The sequence below is a fragment of the Exophiala xenobiotica genome (genome assembly GCF_000835505.1).
Source record: "Exophiala xenobiotica strain CBS 118157 unplaced genomic scaffold supercont1.2, whole genome shotgun sequence".
NCBI lineage: Eukaryota > Fungi > Ascomycota > Eurotiomycetes > Chaetothyriales > Herpotrichiellaceae > Exophiala > Exophiala xenobiotica.
This window is the reverse complement of record NW_013562493.1, coordinates 2,879,390-2,906,673: the sequence shown is the minus strand read 5'-3', so window position 1 is coordinate 2,906,673 and position 27,284 is coordinate 2,879,390. Positions and strand designations below refer to the sequence as shown.

The 27,284-nt window shown below is 50.8% G+C and overlaps 10 protein-coding genes across 11 annotated transcripts; 4 read left to right on the top strand and 6 right to left on the bottom strand.

Annotated features, from left to right (window-relative positions):
* Positions 1-36: 36 nt before the first annotated feature.
* Positions 37-3,305, top strand: PV05_03283 (uncharacterized protein). The gene is made up of 4 exons (XM_013463916.1): positions 37-385; positions 439-522; positions 588-836; positions 889-3,305. Exons 1-4 carry the CDS (start codon positions 292-294, stop codon positions 2,529-2,531), a joined length of 2,070 nt encoding a protein of 689 aa, XP_013319370.1. The 5' UTR covers positions 37-291; the 3' UTR covers positions 2,532-3,305.
* A 758-nt stretch (positions 3,306-4,063) lies between these two features.
* PV05_03282 (uncharacterized protein) lies at positions 4,064-6,406 on the bottom strand (the record flags this gene model as incomplete). The annotated part of the gene is made up of 4 exons (XM_013463915.1): positions 4,064-4,358; positions 4,412-4,996; positions 5,083-5,283; positions 5,343-6,406. The coding sequence occupies 4 exons, from the start codon at positions 6,404-6,406 to the stop codon at positions 4,064-4,066; spliced, it is 2,145 nt and encodes a 714-aa protein (XP_013319369.1).
* Positions 6,407-9,372: 2,966 nt separating this feature from the next.
* Positions 9,373-10,638, bottom strand: PV05_03281 (uncharacterized protein; the record flags this gene model as incomplete). The annotated part of the gene is made up of 2 exons (XM_013463914.1): positions 10,248-10,638; positions 9,373-10,184 (listed from the first exon to the last, which is right to left on the bottom strand). The coding sequence occupies exon 2, from the start codon at positions 10,015-10,017 to the stop codon at positions 9,373-9,375; it is 645 nt and encodes a 214-aa protein (XP_013319368.1). The 5' UTR covers positions 10,018-10,184; positions 10,248-10,638.
* Positions 10,639-12,133: 1,495 nt separating this feature from the next.
* PV05_03280 (uncharacterized protein) lies at positions 12,134-14,196 on the bottom strand. Its single transcript, XM_013463913.1, has 5 exons — positions 13,666-14,196; positions 13,398-13,611; positions 13,246-13,351; positions 12,684-13,193; positions 12,134-12,618 (listed from the first exon to the last, which is right to left on the bottom strand). The coding sequence occupies exons 1-4, from the start codon at positions 13,787-13,789 to the stop codon at positions 12,873-12,875; spliced, it is 765 nt and encodes a 254-aa protein (XP_013319367.1). The 5' UTR covers positions 13,790-14,196; the 3' UTR covers positions 12,134-12,618; positions 12,684-12,872.
* Positions 14,197-14,342: 146 nt separating this feature from the next.
* Positions 14,343-15,555, bottom strand: PV05_03279 (uncharacterized protein). The gene has a single exon (XM_013463912.1). The coding sequence runs from the start codon at positions 14,956-14,958 to the stop codon at positions 14,509-14,511; it is 450 nt and encodes a 149-aa protein (XP_013319366.1). The 5' UTR covers positions 14,959-15,555; the 3' UTR covers positions 14,343-14,508.
* Positions 15,556-15,965: 410 nt separating this feature from the next.
* Positions 15,966-17,878, bottom strand: PV05_03278 (uncharacterized protein; the record flags this gene model as incomplete). Its single annotated transcript, XM_013463911.1, has 2 exons — positions 15,966-17,005; positions 17,057-17,878. 2 exons carry the CDS (start codon positions 17,876-17,878, stop codon positions 16,040-16,042), a joined length of 1,788 nt encoding a protein of 595 aa, XP_013319365.1. The 3' UTR covers positions 15,966-16,039.
* Positions 17,879-18,319: 441 nt separating this feature from the next.
* On the top strand, positions 18,320-19,778 carry PV05_03277 (uncharacterized protein). Its single transcript, XM_013463910.1, has 3 exons — positions 18,320-18,653; positions 18,717-19,154; positions 19,215-19,778. The coding sequence occupies exon 3, from the start codon at positions 19,269-19,271 to the stop codon at positions 19,596-19,598; it is 330 nt and encodes a 109-aa protein (XP_013319364.1). The 5' UTR covers positions 18,320-18,653; positions 18,717-19,154; positions 19,215-19,268; the 3' UTR covers positions 19,599-19,778.
* Positions 19,779-21,375: 1,597 nt separating this feature from the next.
* On the top strand, positions 21,376-21,684 carry PV05_03276 (uncharacterized protein; the record flags this gene model as incomplete). Its single annotated transcript, XM_013463909.1, has 1 exon — positions 21,376-21,684. One exon carries the CDS (start codon positions 21,376-21,378, stop codon positions 21,682-21,684), a length of 309 nt encoding a protein of 102 aa, XP_013319363.1.
* A 256-nt stretch (positions 21,685-21,940) lies between these two features.
* Positions 21,941-23,301, bottom strand: PV05_03275 (uncharacterized protein; the record flags this gene model as incomplete). Its single annotated transcript, XM_013463908.1, has 1 exon — positions 21,941-23,301. The coding sequence occupies one exon, from the start codon at positions 23,299-23,301 to the stop codon at positions 22,072-22,074; it is 1,230 nt and encodes a 409-aa protein (XP_013319362.1). The 3' UTR covers positions 21,941-22,071.
* A 1,023-nt stretch (positions 23,302-24,324) lies between these two features.
* On the top strand, positions 24,325-26,996 carry PV05_03274. Of its 2 annotated transcripts, XM_013463907.1 has the most exons (3): positions 24,325-24,889; positions 24,949-25,139; positions 25,194-26,996. In XM_013463907.1, the coding sequence occupies exons 1-3, from the start codon at positions 24,584-24,586 to the stop codon at positions 26,839-26,841; spliced, it is 2,145 nt and encodes a 714-aa protein (XP_013319361.1). In that variant the 5' UTR covers positions 24,325-24,583; the 3' UTR covers positions 26,842-26,996. The 2 variants fall into 2 exon arrangements, with proteins under 2 accessions (XP_013319361.1, XP_013319360.1); XM_013463906.1 differs by having other exon boundaries at positions 24,325-25,139.
* The last annotated feature ends 288 nt before the right edge of the window (positions 26,997-27,284 follow it).

Genomic DNA, 27,284 nt, shown 5'->3' with positions numbered 1-27,284 from the left:
ACGTAGGAACGCCATCTGAAAACACCCTCCATACGGCCTCAACCACGAGCATCGTCAGTGTTCAGCTTGCAGGATGTTCGCAAGTAGCAGAGCGGCTCCCAGTGACCAATGATTGGCTGTTTGTTGCCGCCAAGCTTTGGGCACCGTCATTTCGCTTAGCAAGTTTCAACTTCCACGCAGCTTAGGGCAGATGGTTGGTTCCTCGGGTTCCCTGCGACTCGCTCGCGAACCCCGGCATCTGCCTGTTTGCGCTTCCTGCGCTCCTACCGCCTCACTGCCAATCGATACAGGATGGCAGCTGATGTTGCAGACCGAGACATGAGGAGGGCGCGAAGAGGTCACAACGAACCTGACGAGCAACTGGTCAGGCCTGATCGGTCCAGCCGTACGAACACCATCTCACCTTTTTAGAAACTTGACTTGACTGAATGACCACAGACAAACGGCGCCTTTCTGCCAAAGACGACGAAGAAGACGAAGAGACAAACCACCGGCGAAAGAGCCTCAGAATTCAAGAGATCCGTCAGTTCCTTACCTCTCACAAAATTGTTCTCGCTGCGCATTGTCATGTCACTGACCGGTTGCAGTCAACAAGCAACATCAAGCCTCCCTACACAGCGAAAAATCCAAACCATCACGCACAAGCCCGCGACCACAAGAGATACAAGACGTGAACAAACGGCAAACCGCAAGAGGAGGGACCCAGACGAGGTCATCCCCTGAACCAGTTGAAACACAAGGACAGAGGCAGGAAGTAAAGCAATACCACAGCCCCAAAGAGAGAAACGAAGGCCAACCTACAGCCTCATTCACGAACCCAGCAGCACAAAAGAGCAGTTGGTCACCTCTCTCACATACAATGAACCATGTTGCTAATGCAAACAGCAGAACGGCCACGTCCTGTGAATGACGGAGACGAATCAAACCACGACGCGAAACGCCTGAGACACTGCTCAGTGCAAGAGATTACTTCGATACCGCAGCCTGATCAGACCTTCGACGAGGAGCACATACCTCGCAAACGACCCGCTGAATCTACCGGTGAAGATAGTAGAAAGAGGCGTCGAAGCCAGGTTTCAGAGATACCTCGATCTGTCGCTACTTGGCTCGAGAGTCTACCGACTTCATCACAAGAGTTTGAAGACATGAGTCAGACCCAGTCAAAGAGGCCACGTTCACCATCAGAGAGCAGCGAGAGAAATTTACAGTCAGACAGTGAAACAGACACCACAGTCTCTCGAAGCAGAAAGTACTCGACTTATGAAAATTCACGATACGATGCAGTGCTCGAGAGCAAGAACAGTTTCATGTATGACTCTAAAGCAGGACCTCTCTCAGAAGAATTAGCGTTCAGCAAGACACTCTTCGCCAGGACCCGACCTGTCCCTAGCGATCCCGCGTTTCAAGAGCAACGACTGTCACGTTTCCTGGGACTATTACGTGGTCGCTCTGAGCTGTCGGTCTGCATCCTTCTACATTCACGCCTTGTACCTTCAGCGGGATATCTGTCCTTATTCGAACCTTCAAAATTTGACGGTTTAGTCGATGGATATAACGAATCTTGGAACCAAGCGATCATCTTCTACGAGAAGCTCCCGCAGCCAGATCACTCAGTGGCATATCGAAGCTCAGTACTCACCGACCAAGAACGCCGCAAACTGGATATTCTCCCTAATGTGAGTTCCCTTTTTACCGGACGAGAAGGAACATGCTTTCCCTTCTTCGCCTGCGAGGTAAAATGTGGTAAGCAAGCCCTGGACATAGCCGATCGAGCCAATACAAACAGCATGACAATCGCATTACGGGGTGTGGTTGCACTGTATCGCCGTGCAGGTCGTGCGATAGATGTCCATCGCCGATTTCTAGGCTTCTCCATTGCTCACGACGACGGGAATGTTCGGATCTATGGCCATTATCCGGAAATTGATGGTGACAAAACCAGTTATTACCGACATCGCATTGGAGTATATCATGTCGAGCATCAAGATGGTATGGAGAAGTGGACAACGGATACCTTCGTGTATAATCTCTACTCGAAATTTGCTCCTGAACATATCAAACGAATCAAGAAGGTCATCGGCGAGCTTCCTGACCCTCTGTCACAATCCTTCGGTTTGAACAACTCTCAGCCTGACTCTCAAGAAACTCTCTCGACAGAACTGAGGTCGCAACTAGAATTTCCCAAGCCCGAGATGCCACAAGGCCGATTCACAAAGGCACGGATGATGCTACACATTCAGCAGCTGTCGACGCTGTCAGAGCAACGGCAAAAAGAGCTTGTAGTACAAATGGAGCAACAGCGCAAAGATTCCGAGCAACGACAAAAAGAGCTTTTAGTACAAATGGAGCAACAGCGCAAAGATTCAGAGCAACAGCGCAAAGATTCAGAGCAACAGCGAAAAGATTCAGAGCAACGACAAAAAGAGCTTATACTACAGCTGGAGCAGCAACAACGGGAAGAGCGAAAAGACCTTTGGCAAATGCTAAAGCAAAGGGACGAGCAATTAGCAGAGCTTATGAAGGGACGATGAAGTGGTGCCATTCAAGGACCGTCTGGGTCCTCGTGGCACGCTCTAGAAAATCCCAGACAGTCGAGGACCTATAGATGGATGGTCATGCAAAGGACTCCAGGTCTATCGGCATCCAAACCCAATACTGCTGGACCTTTCCAAGGGAATAATGCTTCCCCTGCCCCGGCTTTCTCAGCTCCGGGGGACACTCGGCGAATTGGATGATGGCCTCATGACGATGCAAGGGAACCTGCGCTTTTCAATGGGCTACCCAATGGATTTGGTAACGACGGCTTCCCGTATGAATAGCGACATGATCCTCTACATTGATGAGCCAGCCAAGCGAATTTTCTCACCGGGGCAACCAAGGTATCAGCCAGGACCAGGGACAAGGTATGACACAGAATTGACTGGGAACAGGGCAGAACGGGGCTAATAGCGACATACCTGGCTCCTTTTCCGAGCTAAGCTGCGTTGCTTGTCAGTGTAGCTGGCGTTGCTCACATCGTAAATTGTATCCGCGAGGAGGCAGTCTTTGTGAGCGGAGGATATCGATAAGTCACAGACAGCAAATTGATTGCTTTCGGTCGCAGATGAGGCTTTCATAAGCCTCCTCCTTGAGCGTTGATGTATTGCGTTGATGTATTGTCCATTCCAGCAGCTCTCAACGATAGTTCTGCAGAAAAGGCCCTCTGATGGAGGTAATTCTTGTGGATTTGGCCACTGCATGTCATGCTCCTTATCGAAGAAGTAATATGTATGTACGTGTCAAACAGCGTATCGAATGGATTAACCCCAACCAAGATGGAGTATCTCGATTCTCGTCGTCAAAATCGTTGTCGCAAACCGGATCCATATCGGTCGACATGGGTAACAATAAGGACTGGCCGAAGCCTGCAAGTTTAAGCTGTGCATCGGCGGCCAGGAAATTTCGCAGGGCAATCTCGTCCACTAAAACTCTCTGGGAATTAACGTAAGATAAGGTGTCAATGACAGATAAAAATCCGTTCGATCTTGAAGGATTTTGGCGGTTCAGGTTTTTGCTTTGATATAATCCTCCAGGTTGCCTTGTTTAGCGAAGGCCAACTCAATCCCCATGGTTAGATGTCTGAAAGCAAGGGATGATCCCCTTGTAGTGACCAAGCCGCTGGTAGATGTTTATTTCGTGTTCAAGTGTTTTGCGATTGATCTCGTTTATATATTCCATGTCATCAAAGCTAGGTGTTCCGACATAGAGATCCCAGTGAGTATGTTTCCTCGTCAAGCTGGAGAATGTAGCCTGTCATTCCGTTGCCAGTCATTGGCAGGCCTGCGTAGGGATTTGAATTGTAGACCGAGTCCGGGCATGGTGTCGACGATGCCGTGGTCCCCTTCCAACATGTTGCCATCAGAAACGAGATTATAGGAATACTGGAGACACCAGTGGCGATACCTCGGGGGGAGGAACGAAGCAGCAGTGCTATGCCTAGTGTTAGTCCTGCTCCTAGTGCGGTCTGAATGAATGTTGTTGTAACGTGCAGCATGGTCCTTCCGATTGAATCATTTCCAAACAATTAGACTGGCCCACAAGCCTGATATCGGTCAACTTCGGCGCTCCATGCCAGAATTCTTTCCCGGTCTCCCTCAGCAAATATACAATCCTGTGGCGGATCGCTTCGCCCACTTGTATGAAACGGATCGATGACCCATGGGTGTTGCTGCAGCCTACGGATGACTTCGACATCCGCTGTTGTTCCATCATCGAGCCAGAGCCCATCGTCGTATTGCCTGTGCCAATTGAAAAGCCGAGATGTAGCGTTCCACGATTGCTCGTCTGCGACCTTCCGCTCGTGAAATGGAAGCCCAAGACTAGAGCGCATGTTTTAACACTTGAGATTGTCAATCTGGATGCGCAGACTTACGTGTCATGATCGTGTTGTTCAGTTGGATCCAGCAGATGCTCATCCTGAAACGAATGGACGGGCATCGGTTGAACCCTTTTCTGCGGGCCGAACGGGACTTTCTCGCCTGAGATGAGGTTCCAACATGTCCTCCACCATAGAAGCTTGTGTTCATGTCCGTAATGTTCTTTAATTTCTAAACTGAGATTGTTTATTCTTGTTGATCCGAAAGGGGGAGCGGGGCTCCAGGGTGCGGATGCTTGGGGTCGACAGAAATATGAGGTGCTGAATTCGAACGAGCGCAGGACCGAGTTCTCCATCGTACCTGCCGGACTGTACGAGACCTGCAAGAATGACTGGATCGTGTTGGTCCAAATTCCTGCAACGAGACATATGGGAGGCAGCATTTGTAATGCCATGTCAAGTATATGCTTGGCCTGGCCGTTGCGTACAACGGCCAACCACAACAGAGACAGGTGAGGGGCTCTCTCTGATATGGCCCTGATAAGTCTTCGGTAGTCTGCATCAACCTGAAGCAGTGCCTTCGCGATGCCCAGGGACACGGCACCAACCAGATTACAAGGCACCTCGGGGTCGAAAAAAGCGCTGCACAGCAAGGAGTCAAAAGCATCTTGTGTGCAGCTGATGGACATGCACTTGTCGATAGACCTGTAAAGACCTTCAAATCTCACGTCTCGCTTTGTTGACTGCACGGAAGATACAGAAATGCTGACCGGCACAGCGAGCGTCGGCGAGGCACGTTGCGTGATGTCAGCATGAGAATCGTGGCAAATCCCACGAGAAACTCCTGTTCCAATCCCGAAACAGCACAGTATCTGCTGAGAATATCAAATGCAATGGAGGGATTCGGGTGAATCTGAATCATGTTGTGGCTTTTTCAGGTCTCGAGTCAGTGGCTCCACACTACAAGATTTTGGAAAAATGAACATACCTCTTTTGTATCACAAGGTTTTCCTTGCGTAACATCCATGGCGAGTAGAAAATCCCTCTCTTAGTCTCCACTCGAGCATCCCATCGACTTTGAAGGACCAAATCCCAGAAATTGGTAGTAATTTGTTCACCTCGATTGTGTCTGAGGAAGCTTTTTTGGCCAGCACGTTGAAGAGCTTCCACCCAGCGGCAGGATATAATGTAGGACCAGGCAAGCGTGATGCTGGCAAGGTATCCTGATCGATCAGGTGCAGGTTCAAAGGGAAAGGGGGAAGAACTTGACCTCTCATCCTCGCACTTGTATGTCATAGGTTCTGGAAATCCGAGGCATTGAAGGTAGTCTATTGATCTCCAACTCTGCTCACACAGGCCATCTTCCGTGGTCACCAGGTGTAAGGAAGAACGTAGCGTAAGGGGAGACTTCGATCCTCCTCCAAGGTCAAGTTCCTCCGGAGGGTTGCTGAAAAAGTCGGGGACATCCTGCACCATGTTTAAGAAGGTCTCTGAGAGAAGGGGGTTGATAGTATCGCATCGTGCCGTCTTCGAGGCTGCAGAGCACCAAGTGTTGTAGGCAGATTGGTAGACCCTATTGAAAAGTGATGTCGAGGGACAGACACCGTCTCCTGGAGACCACTTCCCATCATCCTCATCACTTGTCGTCTTCTCATCAGAGGAGCTGCCGTACCCAGCGTTTTCTAGATCAGATGTTGCATGTTCCACGAACAACCGGGCCCTCTTGACTGGGATCTCAGGTGCCTCAGCCTTTCGTTTTCGCGTCACCGTTCCAACTTCAGAGGAGTGGACGCGGTCCTGCGTAACTCGGTCAGCTTCTTCTTTCGTCGTTAGAAGCACACGGCCTAGTTTGCGGCAATCAGACCGGCGAGTCCTCCACTTGACCGTGGAATTGGGTTTCCCTCGAAGTGAGAGCCAGATCTGCTCCATCCATGTTTCTTTGTATGGCCGAGCCACCAATTGCGTGCAGGCGCTCAGCAATCGAGACATCCTCAAAATATGCGTGTTCCGCCTGATCTTGGTCCGCTGTACATTTGTAATGTTCGTCGGCATGAGAACCGCTCACTGCATAGTCATGCCGGCGGTTGAGGGAAGAGTTGGTGTGTGAGGGAGTAGTCGGTATGAATGAGGTTCCCATCACATCGGACGTGCTCCGCACGGTTGTTGGTAGGGAATCGGCGTGTTGAGTAGGGGAGAGCATTTTGAGGGCTCGGGGGAGGCTGAGGTGCAAGCATCTCGCTTTCCTTCAAGGCGCATGGACGTCAAGAGGGAAGATTGGTTTCGAAGGAGATTCGACCAGCTGCGCAGATGTCGCAGCTCTTGGCACCTCGGCACCTCGGCACCTCACGCCTTTCCGCATTAGTGGGTGCGTGACGCGGACGTAGGACTTGCCGCTATCCGGCTCGCCGGTCGATCTGCCGTAGCTGGCCCGTGACCGATACGCAGGGACTTCTCGGAACAAATATTCTCCAGTTCCGTTGTTTTGGCTTAATAAGCCAAATAGACATTGCTCGATATGTGCCTGGGGAAGACTTGGCGACTTTGGTGGATGAACATTTATGTGAGGATCGGAAGGACCCCACTCGCGGTCGGCCGGAAGCAAGCCGTGAGCCAACGTCAGCCCAGCTAGAGCGCTGCCGCCTCTACCTAGTGCTCTTCTTCTCGGCGTGCGCAGCTCTCGTGGAGAAGCCGCACCTTCTCCTCAACCATACCCCGCAAAGTGCGATAGGCCCCGCCGCATTGAGCTGGATCACCGCAATGCTCTCTGGCTATTTTCGACAGTCTCATCCACATACCTGAATTGCTGTTGTCTCCTGACGCGCAGACCTGACTTAGCGATCGCTCACACAGCTCAAAATCATATGCTGCTGCAACTCCCGCTCACGCCGTTTATATTAGTCGTGCCTCCCGAGACTGAACAGAGTGAAGGTTGTCCATCGGTGAACAATGCAGAAGCGTTCGTGCTGTTCAGAGCAAGGCCAATTGACCGAATTCGAGCATGCGCGATTTGCCAGGCTGATGAAAGAGGAGAGAATAAATTGGTCATGGTCCATAAGTTGCATCAGTGGCCTGCGGCCTTCGAGTTGGACCATAAGAGTGTTACTCTAGGTGAAAGGAGTCGAATGTCGTCAATGTTTCGTGAACTGGTGGTAAACAGGAATACAAGTATTGTGCAACGGAACAGATGTTCGCGAAGGGATTATTCGAGGTGTGCAGTTGCTCACCCTTCGCTCACCTTTGCTGACGCGAGACCAGATTTAGGACCTCCGGTACCACACCTTCGTCGAACCTACATCGTGTCATTCCCTCACTTTTAAAGCCATGACCCGACGCCATGGATGAACTATACGATTTAGATGATTTATTCAAGTTCCAGGAATGGGCATCGCAGAATTCTACCCAGTTTTTAGAAAGCGTAACGAGTGTCGGAACCGCTGCAACTCCTCTTCCTAACTGCATCACACCCTGTGTGACACCGAACAACATCCCACCAGCACCAAGCCAGTGTCATAACCCATCTCTATCGATCTCGAGATTTTTACAAGAGGGGGAGTGGAGCCCAGATCAGACATATGGGAGCAATTTTCCAGATTGCCTGCGCTACTCGATCGAGTGGAAAGTGACGCTCAACGGCAAAGCGATCTCAAAGGATATAGAGCCCGAAGTGTTACTAGCCCCTGGTTATTACTGGCGGCTAGACTTACAAGCCCAACTCGAGGAGCTATTACAGAAAAAGTTCACTAGAAGTCGACGGGTACGCTCTAAGGATATAACCGTGGTAGTCTCCACCACGGAACGCTCGCAGCGAGATCTCATCACAACGATTCGATCAAACCAACATCGATTGGGCCATTGCGGAAAAAAAACTGCGTAGTTGGGGTCAGTACTTCTAGAAGGGTAAAACTCTTATTCAATTACGTAGAAGCGACCCGACCAACTCCCCGGCTTACTACGAGAAAGGGTGACAAATGAGGATCAGCCTCAGCCACTACACTTATGCTTGCGCAACGGGATCTGTACGTCAATGTAGAAGAGGAAGCGTCGGGCCGACCTACGGTTTAGTAGAAGGTATACACTATCCTACGCTATCCAGGCTTATACGATCGTGGACCTTACTGCTAGATCGATCTAGACGGGAAGAAGCATTACAGGCTGAGAGTACCTCACATGAGAAGTCTCATCGAGGATATCGTAAAGGACGCCATCCTGGAAACCCATGATGATGTTCCTCCAGACGTTCGGCAACAGTTGTATCTGGAGGAACAGCAGAGACAGAATTGTAAGGCTAAAGAGAATGAATCTTCTCCCCTTAATATCCCCCCAAGTAATATCACTAATGTCTTGCCTGGTCATTTATATCTACAACCGCTGTAGGCTGGACAATAGGGAGGAGCAGTCTCTATGCATCCCTCAACCCCAGCTAATGCCCAGCGGCTAGGAATTCCCGGATTTCGTGACGATGCATTACGAGAATACACCGAATGGCAACAGTCCAAGGTCCGAGATCTTCTGCTAAAGGCGGAATTCGAAAAAATTCCTCAATAGGATTTAAATCTGGAGAGTATGGAGGAAGATAGCAGAGTTTAACCCCAGCAGCAGAACACATCCGCACGATCCGATCGCTCCGATGAAAAGACGCATTGTTCATGACCAGCACCGAAATGTCGTCACAGTGATGTAGGAGCTGCTCGATAAAGTCCTCAAACATGGCAGTGTCGGTGGTCCCTTTAAACACACGTGAGAGTACGATTCCATCCTGTGAATACGTAGGCATAATCAAAGGTACCGATTCGCACGCTCAAAACCGATGTCCCAATTGCCGAGCTACCTGGGAAGTGGATTTTAGTGTCTGATATAAGGCTCGCTTTAAGGAGACTGGACTGGATGCATTGCGGGACGAAGAGAAGAATACTCCGTTACGTTTCGCCCCGGGAGTCTAACGAGCAAGCCATTCTTCCCACCCATTCTACATTCCTTCCAAAAAAAAACAAAAAAGGACATACAGTACTGCAGAATAATCAGTAGGCACGAATTCGCCCATCCCACCAGCCATGAATCCGTAAAGCAGTGAAATGGCCTAACGGGGTTGACCCATCCACTGAGATTTCTCCCTGGTCAAGGTCCTCAAGGACACTATCAATGTAGCGGCCAGCCGCGCTCATGTGAAGTATATGTGCAATGGCCGAGTGGATAGCGAGTAATCGTGGAGAAGGAGGATCAATCGTTCGAGTGTCAGTCAAGAAAAGTGTACGATTGACAGGGAAAATCCGATGGCGTAGAATGCCAGTGCTGGTAGAGTCGACGCGATAGGTATGTGGTTCGTTACCTGTGGGCTCAAAGTAGACCTCGAACCCGCCGAAAAGTTGATGAAAATCATGAGTCAATGTGATCGCATTGCGCGGGCGGTCAATGTCAATGCTTTCAATCAGATGTACCACGCCATCGTCGAACATGTTCAAAATTGCAAGCGCTAGCTGTTTCGACTCATCCTTCGGGAAGGGTAGTGGACATACCAACTCCGTCTTCCCACTTGGAAAAGTCATTAATGAGTGGGGAATAATATGTGCCACCTCTAATGGAGCAAACGTGCCGCTTTCTTCAGATAACAGATTTCCTTCATCGTCTTGTGCGTTATAATCGCCATCCCGCGACACGCGCCTCATTGCTTCATCACGGTCGAATGTGCGTGAGATCACACAGCGATACCGATCACGTATAAGACAATCTCTTCTTAAAGTAGCCAGCCGTTGGGTAGTTCCGGCGAGGGACTGTGCACTTTGTATATCGGAAACGGTCGCAGGCGAAGGTTGAGGGGTCTTTCTCGTTGCAGCTTTTATTGATTGGCACATTGTCAGCGGGTGTCGACTATCAACTCTGATCAAAATCGTCTTACAGGGAAGGAAGAAATTTTCAAAAAGTGTCTGTGCAAACGCTATCAATCTTGGTGCATATTCGGACGCAGGGATCGATCCCGACGGCGAACTATCACTCGAGATCTTTGTTTGTTGGAAGAAGAAACGCAGAAAGTTGTCTCTGGATGCTTCAGATCTCGCGTATACGTAGGTGAGTCGTACGAGAGTGATCTGTTTGTATGGCTTTGGATTTTGCAACGGTTCGCATGCGTCGATGACCGCAGTAAACACACGCGTTAAAATCTGTCCTTGTTCGAGGCTGAGTGGCGGAGTTACTGCGAAGAAATTAATCACTCCCTCGAGGGACGCTTGATGGCGATGATGGGGCGAGGTGATCGATATTGTACAGTCGACATATTCACTGTTGTTCCCTCGAAGTGTACAGTAAATGAAATCTAGACACTGCCAGCTCGAAGAAAGGCGAGAAGGAAGGTGAATCGCTTAACCTTCCATATGGTCTGCTCCGAAGCCACACCTTGTGGCGTCGCTGAGACGTGGTTGTCCCATAAGCTCCTGTGGCTTGGGAACTGCAGGCTTAGCAGGATGCTTTCTCTCATCTTGACCGTTTGGCGACTTTTGGCGATCAAGAGACTCTCGCCGACATGTCCACAATGCGATCATTGTTCGTTGGTCTTCCGAATGAAACCCTTATCCAAATCTGTCACAGTCTCCACTCCCTTCAAGAAGTCCATCATCTCGGCCTAACTTGTAAAAGGCTATATGGAGTTCTATCTGGCATTGGCTACCACCATCTTTGTCGAATCCTACTCTATGTGTCAGAACGAGAAAAATCGGCCGATTTGATTTCGAGAAGTCTAAGCGAGGTGGACTCTCTCGGATGGGCTACCGCACTCATTGCACAGTCCATTGCAGAGGCTCTTGATCGAACGCCGCATTATTCCCGCGGAAGAGGACCTCCCAAGAAAGATCGGATAATCCTTCAAGGATGTCAGCAAGGAAGGAGATATTTGCAGCCTTCCTTTCAATCCCTGCCAAGGAGAGTACTTCGGGGCCCTTCAGTCGGGTCTACTTCTGGCTTAAGTATAGAGAGTGAGAAGATCGATTTACGCAAATCAGCAAGGAAATGATTTTGCGAATAGCATACGAGGGCAAAGGTAATACAGCGTCCTATATGCTTTCCTCACTGTGCGACTGCCTGAGATTCCATGGAGAGCCCTATAACTTGAGTGAAATCGCAGAGTCAGTGCGAGCGTGGACGGGCAGGTATCAAAGTCGTCGACTGTGTCTGATCTGGACTGGAGACCTATTCTGATTACGGCTGAGCGTGGGCTTATGCACTATTGATGCGCACTACGACATATATCGTGATGGAAGAGATGGCTCTCGAAGCATATTGTTGCGTAGATGTGGGAGAGGATCGACTACGGGTCAAGCTTGATTTATTTCAGCGCAGAGCATGTACTGGCATCGACCTTTTGGGAACATTATATAATACATTTCAGTCTTTACAACTTGTCTAGAAAACCCTCGTAAAACTGCGGCTTCAAACCGCTATTTATCATGGGATGAATCTTTAGAGCAAACTACTCTATATTTAGCTTTATATATTATATTAGCCTCTTACCAAAGGAAGTCTCGATGTATCATAAGAGGGAGGCCAGTTTCGGGAGAGACTGTAACACCTGACAGCCCAAGTATCATTTTTATTGTATGAGTCTAGCCGAGCAAATGCTCGACACTCCTTTGCTAGCGGCGATGTTGCGATGGCTTCCTTATATGAAGAAGCAAAGATGGGGCCGGTTCTCCCCATTTTTTGCCCTTAACAGGCATTGTACCTTCCTCTTAAGACTCGATCCAAAGCTGATGTCCCTTAGCGTACCAGCAGCTAAAGAAAGAGCTTCTAGTACCGAGCGAGGACGAACTGAAGGAATTTAACTCACAGCAAAAAAAAAAATAGATTAAACCCCTTTCGCACCTTGTTTTCCCGAGTGGCGGCCGCAATCGCGACACGACCAGCTCATATAGCGGGCACTATAAGCCACGCCAGGAACCCAAGCACTGCAAGCGATTTGTCGAGTTCGAGCCAAGAGGACAAGCCCGGGGAAACATCAAAGCAGACACTGGAAGCTCTGATCGAAGAATACTCATATTTGAGGACAACGGCTTGATCCCCGTAACTGGATCGATCAGATATCTTCTGCAGGTGTATGAATACGTACCGTTGCCTTTGCTTACCCGGGTTGACTACTTGTAGCGTGGTCAGTTCCCAGATTATGCATGTGCGTCTTGGCACTAGCCAGGCCATTTCAGTCATAAATGACGGCGGCGTCAGTGTCACTCGACAAGGAAGGTTCACGGGCTCGGACCGATACGGTATCGTGCCTGTCTTATCTGTGGAGGTCAGTTTTAGCATCCATCTTACCAGCTTGGACTCGTGGAGTGCTGAGCCAACTTACTCGCTCTCAGGCCAAAAGGCGAAGCGAAGGCGGAATCCATCGACCCAGTGGTGAGACGGAAGAGTGGACAGCGCGTCCACTGGGTCAAGAGCCCGCTGAACTTCTAGGCCAAGCCACTGCTCAATCCTAAGAACTCGATGGGTGGAAAGACCAACATGCCTTGGTGAACACGTTGTGGAATGAAGTCTTTTAGGGCAGTTTTCTCTCGTCCAAGTATTTCAGCATCCTCAGCAGAAGCATCGCTACGTCCTTCCTACCATCCGGAATCTTCAGATCGTAGGTTGCGGAGCGACAGACTTGTAAATGTAGGCTCGGTCGTTGATATTTGCGAAGAGATTCGATGTAGCCCCGGGTGATGTGGGCACCAGCCAAGTACAACGCTGCTCCGGTTGAGCACACCACAAAGCCAATAAATTCATCCATCTCGGGTTGTTGAGTGAACGCAAGAATTGCTTGGGCGAGGATTTGTTGAATTTCGCGAATCTTGTCGTCGTCAGACCCCTTCAAAACCTGCAGTTTGTGCTTAGAAGTATATTCTTCGAGGAACCTGGTCTCTTGCTACCAAGAATGTCGCCACCGGGACGAGTGTCCACTGGTCTTGCCTGAAGAGTCCGTCGCACTTGATTCGCATGCCTCCAATTTTCAGAGATTCGGCCCTTTTTGTGACTCTACATCTTATTAGTTGTCGTCCATTTCTTCAGCTGTGTCCCATACAGTCTGGTCCGCCTGGGGCTGAAACTCAACAGCGCCTCCAAAAGAGACTCCATGAGACCTATCTGTGCGGGAGGATCGTCTGCGACTTCGAGAACGCGATGGAGGTAGCTGAAAACCCAACGGAAAGGATTTGTCCGATTTCTGGAACGGCAATGGAGGAAGTTGAGTACATCTTGAGTGGGAATCAAAAAGTATTCCAGGAATTCATCGTCAACTGAGATCGAAAGTCAAAATTTATCGCGCAATGGGCAGAGATTGTACCACATACCTTTATCGGTTTCTACTGTGATATTACTCAGGAATAAGAAAGGTTGGCCGTCGTCCACCTGCAGAAAGTTGAGATGATTTGGAGTCCACTTGAGCAAAATCGACGGGCTCTGCAGGCTCGTCATGGTGTGCTAAAGCTGTATAAGGTAAAGAGCCAGCTTGAATCCAGCCCGAACTCGGTCCAACCAAAGGCCAAACCCTTTCTTGCCTCCACAGACTTTGAGGACATACTAGTAGCCTGCTCTTCCACCCCCAGCGCATGTCTGGGAATAAATTCTTTAATTCTCCAATTCCGAATGGTTCCAGCAGACAGAGTCAAACTCGTTGATTCCGGACGAAGGTATCGTGGCCGCCTCGCATGATGTCGTGGACGAACGAGCTAGGCGCTAGTATGCCTTCGCTCTTCATCTAGTCCATCCAAAGCACCTCTGATCACAGCTGGTTTTGACTGGTGTAATGGGTTGGCATACAAAGAGAAGGGAAAGGGTTTTGGTGGCTGCAATAAGCACATTGATTGTTTGTATGGTTATCTCTGACAAGATCGGAAAGAAGAGTAAGTACGGAGTACAAGAGAGCGGGCGGCACAAGAGACGAGGTGTTACCAGCGCGGCTAATCCCAGGTTGGCCTAGTGGGTCATGTGATAGGCTAAAAAGTCACGGGAAAACTGGGCTTCTAGCCAATAAGATCACCCAATTTCTAAGCTAAGCGATGTCTGTTGAGCCATCAAAAATCAATCGCAGCTGAATCGGGAGAGCCTCTTGCCTGATCAGGTAATCTCGAAATCTCACACGCCACGTGATGCGCCCCTTCCGCCCCTAGGGGAGCCCCCGATTTCGAGCGCAGCTACTCTTCGCACGTTGGACACACGAGCAAGCATCGTATCTTCTTTCTTTGGCGATTACATCGACCAAAGGTATATCGATCGCACGGCACGCCACGTTGCTGGCCACGAGCAAGCTTCGTGATTTGCGCCGAAACTTGTTCGACCCTTCCAACCGCGCCTCCTGTGGGAGTTGACCATGCAGAGGTGTTGTAGAGAAAGCCAGACCTTTGTAGCATAATCGCTACTCGGCAGGCACTCTCGCTGCAGAGCCTCAACCTTGCCCGACATCGTTGCAGAGAACAAGTAGGTCCTTCTGCCCGGTACAATCCTTTCAGAATCTTGTCCAATATCGGCCCAAAATCTAGATCTCGCAGCCTGTCCGCCTCCTTAATGACTAGGTTTTTCGACGATCGCAGTGAGAACCCTTTGGTGTTTTCTGGAATGATCCAGTAAACGCCCCGGCGTTGCATCCAAGATATGTGGCATTTTTCCCAAGGGCTATCACTTGTGAAATTATGCTTCGGTTCGTCCGATTAGAAGGACGCTTCGGGTAGATATAGTGGCATCAACAGCCTCGGCAATCCGGTGTGCAAGTTGCCTCGTGGCGCAAGGATTAGAGAGTGTAGTGGTTGTGGTTGATCCAACATGGCTTGCAAGATGGACAAGACATCTGCCGCAGTTTTTTACCACTCCCTGTCTCAGCAAGTGCTATCATGTCTCATTCTTCGAGTGCTAGTGGGACGGCATGTGCCTGAATAGGAGTGAGGGTTCGATAGCCAGGGGCAATCGCAGGCCTCGCATAGTGACAGTACGATGGCCAGATGGTGGGGACTTGAATAGGTGGGAGGGCTTCAGCGACGGGTCGTCCACTGTCGTGGAGAGATCTTTGGTGCGGACTCCCGAGAGCCGAGTCCAGAACTTGACGGGAGCAGGTGTAAAATTGTTAAAAGACTAGTAGGATCTAAGGTGATTCGTAGCTGATGATCTGATCGTCCGCTTTATATCGCTCGAGGCTGATGAAAGGTGCGCCGCAGTCAAAAACAAAGTGGTTGGGGCAGCGCAGTCAGATTCTCCCCAAAGTTACACCGTGGCCACACTCAACGGAGAATATAACCCCAACGTCACTGTATCGTTGCCTGATCTTGGGCTGAAGCTTTCGCAAGGCTGGCGCTCCGAGCTCTCCCAAGTCGTAGCCTGGATGTCATTATTGGGTGCAATAGTTTGCGGTGACAATAGTACCAGAAAACCCATATAGTCGCCTGGGCAAGGAGTGATGGCAACTTGGCCTCCTGCGGACGAAAGAATGAAGTGCTATGCATGCTACATATTCCTGGAAGAGACTTATCGCCGCAATGGGATTTATCATCGGTACCTGCTCCAAGGGGAACTCTGAGAGAAGATCGAGCCATGAAGCAATTTAATCACCAAACTCCAAAGAAATACCTGGCAGACTATTAAGATAACTGCATTGAGATCCATCCATCACAGCCATGCCTCATCCATCTTCTGGAGTCAATCAAACCTTCAGCAAGGGGATCTTTTTGGGCGAGATTACTCGCTGGCGCCGAACAAGCACCTCCCCTCCCGATGCCTCTCGTCGTCTCCAGATTCCACACATACTTGGCAGATGAACCCAGCACACCGAGTACACGGTCCGTATCCTGGCACGTGAAGGTAATCGCCACAAGCAATGCATCTCAATGCATTGAAGTTGCTGATTGACCTTGTCAATATTCGTCGTGTAGTAGTTCCCGACTCGTTGAACAACTCGCTGACAATGTTGCTGTCATTCAAACCCTCGTCCAGGTATGGGAGCCAGCGGATAAATTTTCCATCGACTGCTGCCCCAACAATATCCATCTTTCGGGCATACCTATCGGGAAGGTAGATAAGAGCTCCACGACCGGCAACCTTGATTTCGGGATATAGTCTTTTCAGATTCTCCCGCAGGGTTTTTCCAATCTGTAGCGCCCGTTTGGACCACTCGTCTTTCTCGGACAGTAGGATGTAGCCCCATGACCGAAGGGCCTCGTTGGGGTCGATGATTCTCGAAGACTTGTGGTCCCAGTGATGGACAAAATCCGTCGCTTTCACTTCGTACCCGGGATCGGCGTAACCCAGCCGTTTGAGATGGACCCCATCCCAATGAACAGCAAGACCACTGGCCCCAACAGCTTTGCCAAACACCACGAACGACGGCTTGTGCTTGCTGTACTCTGGGAGTTGATGCGCAAAAGGGGCACCGCAGCGCCAAGCGGTCAAGACTTCATCCACAACAAGATAGAGACCTGCTTCTTCACAGCATTCGCAAATCGTGTTCCATTCTTGTGCCCTGACAACCCTGCCATCACACTGCCGCACCATCTCCAACGCCACTGCGACATAACCACTGTTGACGAGAGCCTTGAATTTGTCCAAAAGTTTTTGCTTGCTTCCAGCGGCAGACATGTTGATCGTTTCCGCCTTGCCAAGCTGTATGCACTTCTGAGCCCACTTGATCCCTCTACCTCCATTTGCCTAAGGGAGATTAGCGCAGACACGAACGGAATGCCCGTGCAGGACTCATACCAGGGGACCATGGTACGAAAGCAATTGCGATTCAAAGGTGGCAACTCGACTGTTTTCCATCTGGGACATGGTCAATTTTTTGGAACGAACTGGACCATCGTCCTCGAGAAGAGCGACGACAGATGGAAGAGCAGGCCAGGCGTCGCTAGCATGACTGTGCCATGAGATTGGAGTCGCATGGAAGGTGCTTTCAAAGGCGTGTCGGTAATCGTGCACCAACTGATGCTGGAATTTGGCTCGGAACTTCACCGGGTCCGAGGTTGCATGCCAAAGTTTGGTCAGGTGCTCGAACTCCTGGATCGGAGGCTTCTTGGTCAGGAAGAAGCCCCAGTCGCCATTCATCTCGAAATCAGGAGCATGCCAGGGCTGGAGGAATTCGCGCAATGACTTCACATCGGGGAAGTCGTTCAGTTTGATCTGATGGGATCGCCAGTAGTGTTGCGTCCAGGCAGCTGGAGTCGCCGTTTGGGTTTTGCGCCTTGTGCAGTCAGTGACAAGGCATATCTCCTGCATGCCCAGGGGGTTGCCATCGTCGCCAATTCCCCGACACAAGATGACATGTGGCCTGAAGTCCCCTTTTTGAATGCGGTGGTCTGGAATTCCAAGCTGATGTGCGGTCAAGAGACATTTGGGGCATTTTCCCTGGAGAGAGGAGTCGTTGCTGACAGGCGCTTCTCCGGTTTGTCTGGTAGGACAGCTCTCGCTGGACTCGCTTCTCAAGGTCCGTGTAACTTTGGTGCTATTTGACATGACAGCGGGCCTCGCTGGGTCTTTCCTTGGCTCCATAGCGGGCTTGTTTCGAGCTTTGACCCTCTTTCCCATAATTGTGTGATTTGATTCGAAGAGAGGCGAGATGGTGGGTGCACCTAGTGAGGGTGGTGGGTGTGTTTAGGATTCTTTAGCGTTCGGTAGAAGAAAGCAAATTTTCATGGTCCCGAGCTGACAAGTTCAGCCAATCAAACCTCCCCGACGGTCGACTGTCGGCGCAATCTGATTGGCTCATGGGACCAGCTCCCAACTCGAGCCTGCCGCTATTACGAGACTTCTTCAGGCGGGGCCGCAATCCGTCAAAGCGGCGGCACAGATTGCTTACTAATTAGGTGTTGCGGATTGCTGCTCTTGTCCCTTTGATTGAATCGCGTTCTCGCTACACCTACCACGACAATCCCTGGGAAATGTTTGTGGGAGATGCCGAGGTATAGCCGTAGTTTTCCCTTGCGATGATGATGCCAAATTCACAACTCTTCCTTGAACTCAGAGCGTGTTCTTTTTCTCGCGCCCTTGCGACAATCAATGAGCAACTATGAAGAAGATCTCTCAAGACCGTAGGATGACGAGCCCCAACAGATGCCGACCCGCTTAGGGTGGTCGCCGCGGACAGCGACTCCCATAGTGACTGCTCAGACTCTCCCCTACCTCCTCAAGACCCTTTTGACTTGAAAACAACGACTTCCGAATTGCAGATACTTGTTCATCAGCTTGAGCGCTGGCTTGCAGGCTATATGCCCGATCGCTTACGATATCGTCTGAGTGCAGAAGACTTTACCAGATTTACTGGCGAGTATGAGCAGAAACTGCGTTGGCAGGAAAGTGTGCGGTATGGAGAGTTCGAGTCTTTCCCGATAGTCCGTCCGATCAGGGATTAACATTTAATACACAGATACGATTACTTCTCCGATACCCACGAATTCGTCCTTCGAATGCCTAAGCGTAAGCATGAGGTTGTCCATTCAGGGTTCAGCCGTCTTCTGCAAAAAAAGATTGAACAGCTCTGTGCCAAACATCAAGTGGTGTGTCCATTCGAACCATGAAGAGAGTCAGATATCGAAGCCGCACAAGGCGATGTGTTCATGCCGGATGACCAGATCATGTGCCTCGACGCAGAACAGCCAGGCCTGGTTTTAGAGGTGGGTTACTCACAAGCGGCCAAGTACCTAGAAAAGAAAGCATTTCGTATCACCAAGGCGGGAAAGGGACAGATACGTCTGGTCGTTACAGTGAAACTTCATCAAGACTCACAGGTGGATCTGACGGCTTGGAGACCCTGTATCACCAGCGATTGCCCCCGCCGAGATTAACAGCCGAACATGTTGATCAAGTAAGTAACACACCCATATTTGTCCACAATATGTTACGAGATACTAATTTTGGTGCCTAGGTCATACGAAACACGAACGCTGAGCCTGTCCCCGGTGCGCAACTGGAAATTCCAATGGCAGAAATGGCGCCTCCTGAATTGTTGCCCGACTCTCTACGAAACGAGACCATTATTATCACAGCCGAAGAACTATGCGGAATGGTCAAGCGCGCAGAGGACTTCCACAACAATGTCGCAAAGGATCGCTATGAAGACTTCCCCACAGACCTTGAGTGGACTTTGTCGCCAGCCAGTTCGATTTCCACCGGGCTGAGTCAGGAAGACGATGAACACCAAGAGTCTACGCCTGAGAATGAATATAAGTCGGCCAGAACGTTTCGCTCTGACAAGCCATATCGGTCGCCTATCAAGATGCGCGCGAGAAAAGTCAACAAGCAAGATTAGCCCATCGCTCATTCATGATTTGTGGTCTGTTCTCTCTCTCTCTGAGAGTTAGACAATCACAATGTACTGAATTGAGGGTATTGCAGCCCACGCTCTGCCGTCATTACGACGCCTTTTGCCTTGTTGTTCGCTCAGATATTACATCAATTGTCCATGCCCAACGTCGTCACTAGCTCAGGCGGTCAGCTTATACCAGGGGTCAGTGCTATCTCTTTCAAACTAATCTCCTCCACCCATCCAGGTTGTCATGACACTATTCTATCCGTCTAGCCTGCGGCACTCGTTGTCAATGTCTGCCCCACTCAACCAGCCCTCCTGTACGCACCATCCCCTGATTAGGTCCCTACCAGGGACTCCTTCGTCTGTCTTCAGGTTAGTGAGGCGCCATATGGTCCAATCATTCCCTTCATTCGTATTGTCAGGTCCGGCATCGTATGGGTATGCTTCAGTGAATGTACCCATTAATACGTAGCTACAACAAGCAAGGAGGTATTGAAAATCGGAACTGTAATCTTGTCAAAATAAAGGTCTACAGTGAGAGGATTAGATTTGGCTCGTGAGCGCAATTCACATGTTGAACTTGGATATGCAGTTGGCGACCAGCAGACTGATTGGCCGAAACGCAACGGAGTACCCGAAGGACTTTAGGGTTCCTGGAATATGGCCCCGAGGCCAGATATAGGCCACCCCTACCTGTTGCTCAGGTCCAGACGCAAGCACAGATCAGGCTCGTAAAGGGGCTGCTCAAGACATCTCAGGCCGAAGCAGCAACCGCTCAGGTCCAAAGATGGGAATGGAAAGTGCTCACGTCGAGATTCCGATGCCGAAATGTCTGTTACATCTCTAGCTTTCTCAAGAGCTTTTCAGATCCTAGTCCATGACATGTTTGATCTCGATTGATGACACTCCTGCGCGAAACCCATGAAATCTTTGGAGTTTCTAAATGACTGTGTCAGGAATGCCGAGGACCAAGGCCTGTAGGACCAAGGCCTGTAACAGGCAGGGCCTAGGTGTGCGGCGGAGCACACAGGCACAACGCCAACAAGTGCTCCGCCGCATAGGCTCAATACAAAGAACGCGTCAGCTTGGGGCTGCCGAGGACACATGCGGAGCACCCTCAAGTATAAATAAATACCTTTAAAGTGCTGCGAAGTTGGGCCGCCAGGCCATGATCCGTATTGTTTCGCTCAACTGACCACGTCTTAAGCCCACACATCTCCAAAGACTACTTTAATTATCTTCAATAAAAAACTTCTACTTTCTCTCCACTTTATCGAAAGCGAAAGATGCCTTGCGAAACTTGCCGAGGCAATGGTCTCGAAGGAACAAAATGCCCTACAAGCGGCAAGCCTGCGAAATAGGAACAAAAATCACATAGGTGATCATATCTAGGACACGATAGCAGGACGACCATCTCCTCATCCTTGGGAGCGTCTGATTAACTATTCTCCAGTTCAAGGAAAGGGCGCGTTTCTGCTCCGAGTTTTGCATGTTAACGGTATACATCTGGTTAGGCGCTGTCAACTTTGTCTGAGTGCCTGTGCAGGCAGCTGCCCATTTTTGGTTATGGCACGGGCTTGCCTGAGAATCTTGGACCAATAGACGTGAGCCACGCATCACCTCCCGGGATGTATGCGTGGAGGAGTGTATCGCATCATGGCCCGAGGAGCATGGAATAGTCGTTCTTGAGTTGGTGGAGATTGTCTCACCAAGTCTCGAAACTCGAAATTATTAACTACATCACTTTGGGATTATTCCATTAATTTCATCGTCAAGTATGCCTCCTAAGGCGCCGCCTGCGAAGCTCAATATCGTCATGTACGAGCCACGGCGGGGCAATTACGAACACTGGGCTCTACATCTCGAGCATGAAGCCAACAACACCATCTATGAGGTTGTCGGCGAGCATCCCAGTTTTGAAAAGAACAGTGTCAGTGCCAGACCGCAGGCCAGCGCCAATCTCAAGCGATCTTTTCAAGTTGGGACAATCAACACCCGCGACCTTCCAGCTGCCAAACAAAGAAATCGGCAAAGCAAGGGTGGACAATCAAACCGTTCATTGGAATTGCCAGGACTATGTGATTGAGATCGTTGATAAGCTTGTGGAGGAATGCATCATAGAAGAGGATTGCCAGGAATACACTCACGTCTTCCAGACAGCCCGGCAGCTATACGCGTGCGAATCCCAGGCGGCACGCCGGCACGGCAGTTAGACTCGACGAGCTATCGAGGATTAGGCCCCCAATCCCATTCGGCAGATATAGCCATGCTCTTCGCCTAAGGAGAGCTTACTCTCCTCATACTTAGAGTCCTGTAACGACCAGAGGTCAGGATCATCTGATATACGATTGAAGAAACCATTTATCATCGCACTCTGCCTATTCCCATTAGGCGTTCCTTACAAGGATGACTATATAAAAGTGAAAAGGGCCGTTCTCAGGCATTTCGGGGCGCGTGTTTAGGGACTCGAGGGTTAAGGAACGTGCGCATCCCAGAGACGATCAAGCAACCATGACACTTTATGTTTCCGGGGTGATATACAAGTAGGAAGGTATAAGGCCCAGTCATTCTTTGATGTCATAGTCGACAGACAATTTGTTGCCTTGATGCTTTCCCACCAGTCCGGATACCAGCCACTCATTTCCCAATCTATCAGACCGGAAACTTGATAGGAACCATTATCACAAGATCGTACCAGGATGTTCATAGGCTCAAGGTCTCCGTGGGTGAATACGACAGAGCTTTGCTGATCTGTCCACATATCCCGGAGGAGACGAGTGTACACTTCACCTCCGAAGTGCGGATTGGAAAAGAGGAAGTCGATGAATTCGGGAATGGTGGATAAGGTTCTTTCACAGGTGCGGGTATAGCGTCTGGTATCCTTGCAGCCTTCGCTGGCCACTCCTCCAAGTGGTGTTCCCAGAGGGGCTTGTTGTCGCATGTTCTGAAGAATAACCTCTAGCTCGGTCGCAATGCCGCGCTTTTGCGTCTCATCCAGTTGGCACCAAATGGAGTCCAGCCGAGTGCCAGGTATATATGTCATGAACACGTAAGTACGGAAGTGGCACGAAACCATTCCGAGAAGGCGTGGTGCTGGAATCTCTGACATACTGTCCTGAAGAAATCGCATCGTCGTGGCTTCGGTATGATCTGACGTAAATGGGATGACCTTGAGAACGATGTCGTTGTTGCACTTAACGACAACAAGGTCAGACGAGACTTCGGATCGCCAAATTATCTCACCCGACCGTATTAAATCTTGAAGTCTGCGTTCCATCGCATCTTGATCATTGCATCCACAATTCAATAACTGTTCTACGTTCGGTGCAAGTGCAAATGGAATGTCAAAGTCGTTCCGTGATTGCGAGAGGTTATCGATCGGTGTTGCATTCGTTTGATCGAGCTCTTTGGTGGGGGAGCTTTCAAATATCGTGCATTTGGGTTCCGAATATTCCGTCACTGTCTCCTGGAGACCATCAAGTTTCCTTCCTTCCGCATAACGCTCTAAATATTCCGACGGAATGACAGTCGTAAGGTCAATATCTGGGTTTTCCCGGAGCCTCCTTTTTATCTTCTTGAGCACCCTCTCATTAAGCTCAGCGGTATAGCTAAGCGGTTCTTCATGTTTCTGAGCTTTCTGCTCGGGTTCAGGCGTGTCGATGTCATAATCATTAATCGACCGAGGCCGTTTGCCTGTGATCATGATAGTTGGACTTGCTTCACATTTCGATCAGTGAGAACAACGACAACAATGACTGAGCTTGGCGCGGCACTTGCCGGGGCTACACTAATTTGCTAAGGAGGGACGCGTCACCACGTCGCTGTTTCGCGAAAGACGGAGGGTCACGTGAAGGGTGTAGGGGTGTCACGGGATGTGTCACGAGACGCCGAGACTAGTCACGTGTCAATTGCCGAGCACGCAACCCTACTCTACTCTCATGCTGGTCTTCTCCCCTCCCAATAGTGTGAGTAGTCGATGTCATTATGACTGTACAGTCAAAGGACAATCCATATTTACAACCCAGTGCCTCCTCTTGACAGCGACTCGCCTTGGTCGATTCAGCCTATACATCCTCTGAATATCCTCCATCCTCACCAACTGATCAGGCCTCCTCCCGACCATGGCCAATGCGGTGGAGAACAAATTCTTGATCTCGAGCCTTCTTGCCATAGAAGTCCATCCGACGAACCGTGGCTGTACTTCATCACTCCCCAAATGGCATGAATGCCAAGCGCCAAGACGGCAGGCACCCATGGATGATCCCTCGATTCGCACGAGAGAGCTCTGCTTTTCTCAGCTGAGGCGGTGTTGAACCTCGGCCAATAAGGACATAATACCCGGAACATCCCTGCTGGGGGCCAAAATTAGGGAATGCCTGGGCGGTCCGTCGCGGTGAGAATTCCAACAATTGTGCGACTTTGCTGGCCTGTCTTCCTCGTCCATTTCCTGGCCGAAGCATCGCCCGGAAAATGGAGAAGAAGAAAAGAAAGAACAGGGTATCGCATCGTCGAGCACTACTCTCATGGCGGTAGAGCCATGACCAGGGTGCAGGTAGGTGCAAACCTCACTCACATGCTATTAGGCTGAGGTGCCTTGTCTTTTATGGCACGGTTGCCGTAATTGACCTAGCTAGCTCTGCTTTAGCTTCAGGCCGGCACCCAAGGCCCGCAGGGGGCCTGATGGCACGGCACGAACAGGTGAGTTGGTATCATTTCGTGGACCCTGGGGGCTTTTAACTACGCCCGTTGCCAGCCTTGAGCGCTTGTCGGCCATCCATAACGGCAAGTAATCCAGCCTTCTTCTCGGTCACGCGTGCTCGCTGCAATATTCTTTAACATTGTATTCGTCTCCGGCTAACGGCCAGTCACTCCACCCCACCCACGACGACGTTGTTGAGGAGCAGCCTTACGATCAGGATCACGCAACGTGGCTCATTGCTGAAAGGGAGTTCGGCACTGAACCGAAGACCTTGAGAGTCCCTCGGATGGACTGCCGAACGCGAACGTCGGGCCCTCCCAGCCCGGTCTCTCCACTTTCAGAACATGCCGACGCCAGACCCAAGCCAGCCTCGATGGAGAACGAGTCTCGACCTTCACTTGCCGAGGTCGTCGAGAAGACGTCGCAGAACCCTATCCCAAAGCGACCCAGCCGGTGGTCAAGATTGGTAGCAGACTCGTGGGTAATCGAGCTCCTTGCAGGGGCTGTCAGCTTTGCTGCCATTGCCAGCATCATTGGCGTACTTTGGGGCTACGACCAGAAGCCCGTTCCCCCGTTGTGGAAAGGAATCACGGTTTGTCTATCTCTATCCGCATGCACAAGGACCATGGGCGGCTGACGCCTGGTTTGTAGCTGAATGCCGTTATCTCCTTTCTGGCTACGATATCTCGAACGGCAATCATGCTTTGCATCGGCACCGTTCTTTCGCAAGGAAAATGGCTCTGGTACAAGAAGGAGCGCTCCCTGAAGGATTTACAAGACATTGAAGAGGCGAGCAGAGGGCCACTCGGCTCGACATTTATGCTCTCCAAGTTCAGAGGCGGGTGAGTCCAAGGCATTGGCATCTTTGTCGGATCTTTCACCACTGACACATCCAGTGCTGTGCCCTACCTGGCGGCATTCTTGACCGTGGCTACCTTGGGCTTCGATGCATTCGTACAGCAGCTGCTGACCACCGAAACTCGCATTGTGCCCGTACCAGCAAACGGGATTAGTATCAATTCGACAACGTCGATGACCCTGGATATCTATTCGGCGATGGACTATCCAGAAACGGCCGCGCAGTTCACGGCGGCAATGCTCGCAAACGTGCAACAAGAGGACCAGCCCATGGACAATATGGCTGCGTCGGTTGCAGAGCGCCGTATGGGGAGAAAGAGATCTGAGTCAACAATACAGAGGCTAGCATCGCCTCTCAAAGCTGACTGCCCCAGTGGCAACTGCGTCTGGGACCCATACTACGCCCTCGATATTTGCTCGCAGTGTCGGACAACCACGAAAGAACTGGCCATCAAGAACTTGTCGCCCAATAGCTCGGACCTGACGGCAATGGTGTCCGCTACGCGAAGTGGGCAAGTGTCCGGTGCAGACGTAATGGAATCCGGCTTCACGTGGGAAATCGTACCAAAGTTCGGCCGCACATGGCGGGTCCCCTCCAACCTGAGTGCATTTGTGAACACCCGTGACCTGGATGGCGGCGCGCAAGCGCTCGAGGTGCATGCCTCGATTGTGGAAAAGGTGGTCTGGCCACTCAATTTTGCCGGTGCCGGTGCCCTTCTTCTGGACACCAGTGGCTGGACAAGGCAAGGCTTCGCAGGCATCGACGAGCCCGTGGCAGCCATCGGTTTTGCTGAGTTCACCATCGACGACGATGGGGTGCCGGCTTTGAACCACTCGCAGGAATGCGCAGTGACGTACTGCGTCCGAGAGTACAAACCCTCTGTGGTTCAGGGCGCCTTGATCTTGAATGTTTTGTCCACGCATTATGGCAAAGTCAGTAGAGACCCAGAAACGTCAAGTGGTCTCAGCTGGTCGGCCGAAGTCAACGGAACGAACTTCATGGCCGACTCGTTCCTGGCGTATGGGGTGGGAATCGGGACTTTGACGAACTACCTGTTGGGCAACAGTACGCATAGCTACGGCGGCCAGTGTGAAGCAAACAATGACACTTGGAGCTGCTCAATACCCGTCACCTCGAACAGTGGAACCCTGGAGGCTTACAGCACCGAGGCGTGGCAAGGCATCGACCTCACACCCGACTTCACGGGGGTCTTGGACAACGCAAACACCCTGACGAGCCAAATCGTGCAGCGGTACGGCAACGTGTCTGTGGTTGGCGACAACGCCGTGACCAAGACCTTCGTGGTCGTGCGGTGGCCATGGATCACGCTGCCAGCGGCTATTGTTTTGTTCGGTGTGGTGACACTCGCACTCACGCTGTGGGAAACCAGCAGGATGCAGGCGCCAAGCTGGAAAGCGTCTTTACTGCCGCTCCTCTACCGATATGTCCACGTTGATGGCAGCAGCGTTGAAGGAAGCAATAGCCTGGGGACAGGGCCTGGCGCTTCTCGGCCGCCTACTGAGCCGGACGGTTGGTTCGCGGGTTCAAACCTCGTCAGTGAATTCCAAGTTGAAGCGGAGGCCACAGCCACTCGCTTCACCAGGGACAGATCAAAGCTGCACATTTGGCAGCTACAATCACTCGAGATCGTGCAGAAGGACAAAAAAGATGGTGGCGGAAGCTAAAATGGTGGTGAACTGACTGGACACTTTGATACATTGCTAGTCATAATCTCTAATCCGCAGCAGCATTGAGAATGTCGTCGCTGATTGCTGCCCCTTGCCACTGCCCAAAGTGTAGCTGCCCGGCCATGGTTGGTTTCATCTTCTTAGAGGACGGCGAGAGTCTCCCACTATGATGAAAGCCAGCGGTCCGGCTACATCTGGAAATAGCAGTCAGCAAAGGTTCACATATGTTTCTTTAATTCGTCCGCATAGTTCTTCGATTGGGGACCCTCCGCGGGAAGCCCAAACGGCATGCCAGCGGCCCGTGCGGGCTGGGAGATGCCAGCGGAGGTCGATCCTTTGTCGGTCAACGCCTCGTGGGGGCTGCCGTGCTGCGCCCAAGATTGCCTTGTTCGGGATGAGTGCGAGCCAGTTTACATGCCCGAACTTGCCTCATCCGGATG

Excerpts from the sequence above, each read along its gene's own strand:
- PV05_03283 (XM_013463916.1), top strand. The coding sequence starts at position 292 with ATGGCAGCTGATGTTGCAGACCGAGACATGAGGAGGGCGCGAAGAGGT. Across the intron at positions 386-438 it reads CAGGCCTGATCGGTCCAGCC|ACAAACGGCGCCTTTCTGCC; the intron begins GTACGAACACCA and ends GAATGACCACAG. Across the intron at positions 837-888 it reads CCCAGCAGCACAAAAGAGCA|AACGGCCACGTCCTGTGAAT; the intron begins GTTGGTCACCTC and ends TGCAAACAGCAG.
- PV05_03274 (XM_013463907.1), top strand. The coding sequence starts at position 24,584 with ATGGACTGCCGAACGCGAACGTCGGGCCCTCCCAGCCCGGTCTCTCCA. Across the intron at positions 24,890-24,948 it reads CGTTGTGGAAAGGAATCACG|CTGAATGCCGTTATCTCCTT; the intron begins GTTTGTCTATCT and ends CCTGGTTTGTAG. Across the intron at positions 25,140-25,193 it reads CTCTCCAAGTTCAGAGGCGG|TGCTGTGCCCTACCTGGCGG; the intron begins GTGAGTCCAAGG and ends TGACACATCCAG.
- PV05_03280 (XM_013463913.1), bottom strand. The coding sequence starts at position 13,789 with ATGACGAGCCTGCAGAGCCCGTCGATTTTGCTCAAGTGGACTCCAAAT. Across the intron at positions 13,612-13,665 it reads CACAGTAGAAACCGATAAAG|TTGACGATGAATTCCTGGAA; the intron begins GTATGTGGTACA and ends TTTCGATCTCAG. Across the intron at positions 13,194-13,245 it reads TCCCGGTGGCGACATTCTTG|GTTTTGAAGGGGTCTGACGA; the intron begins GTAGCAAGAGAC and ends CACAAACTGCAG.
- PV05_03277 (XM_013463910.1), top strand. The coding sequence starts at position 19,269 with ATGGCAGAAATGGCGCCTCCTGAATTGTTGCCCGACTCTCTACGAAAC.
- PV05_03279 (XM_013463912.1), bottom strand. The coding sequence starts at position 14,958 with ATGCAACGCCGGGGCGTTTACTGGATCATTCCAGAAAACACCAAAGGG.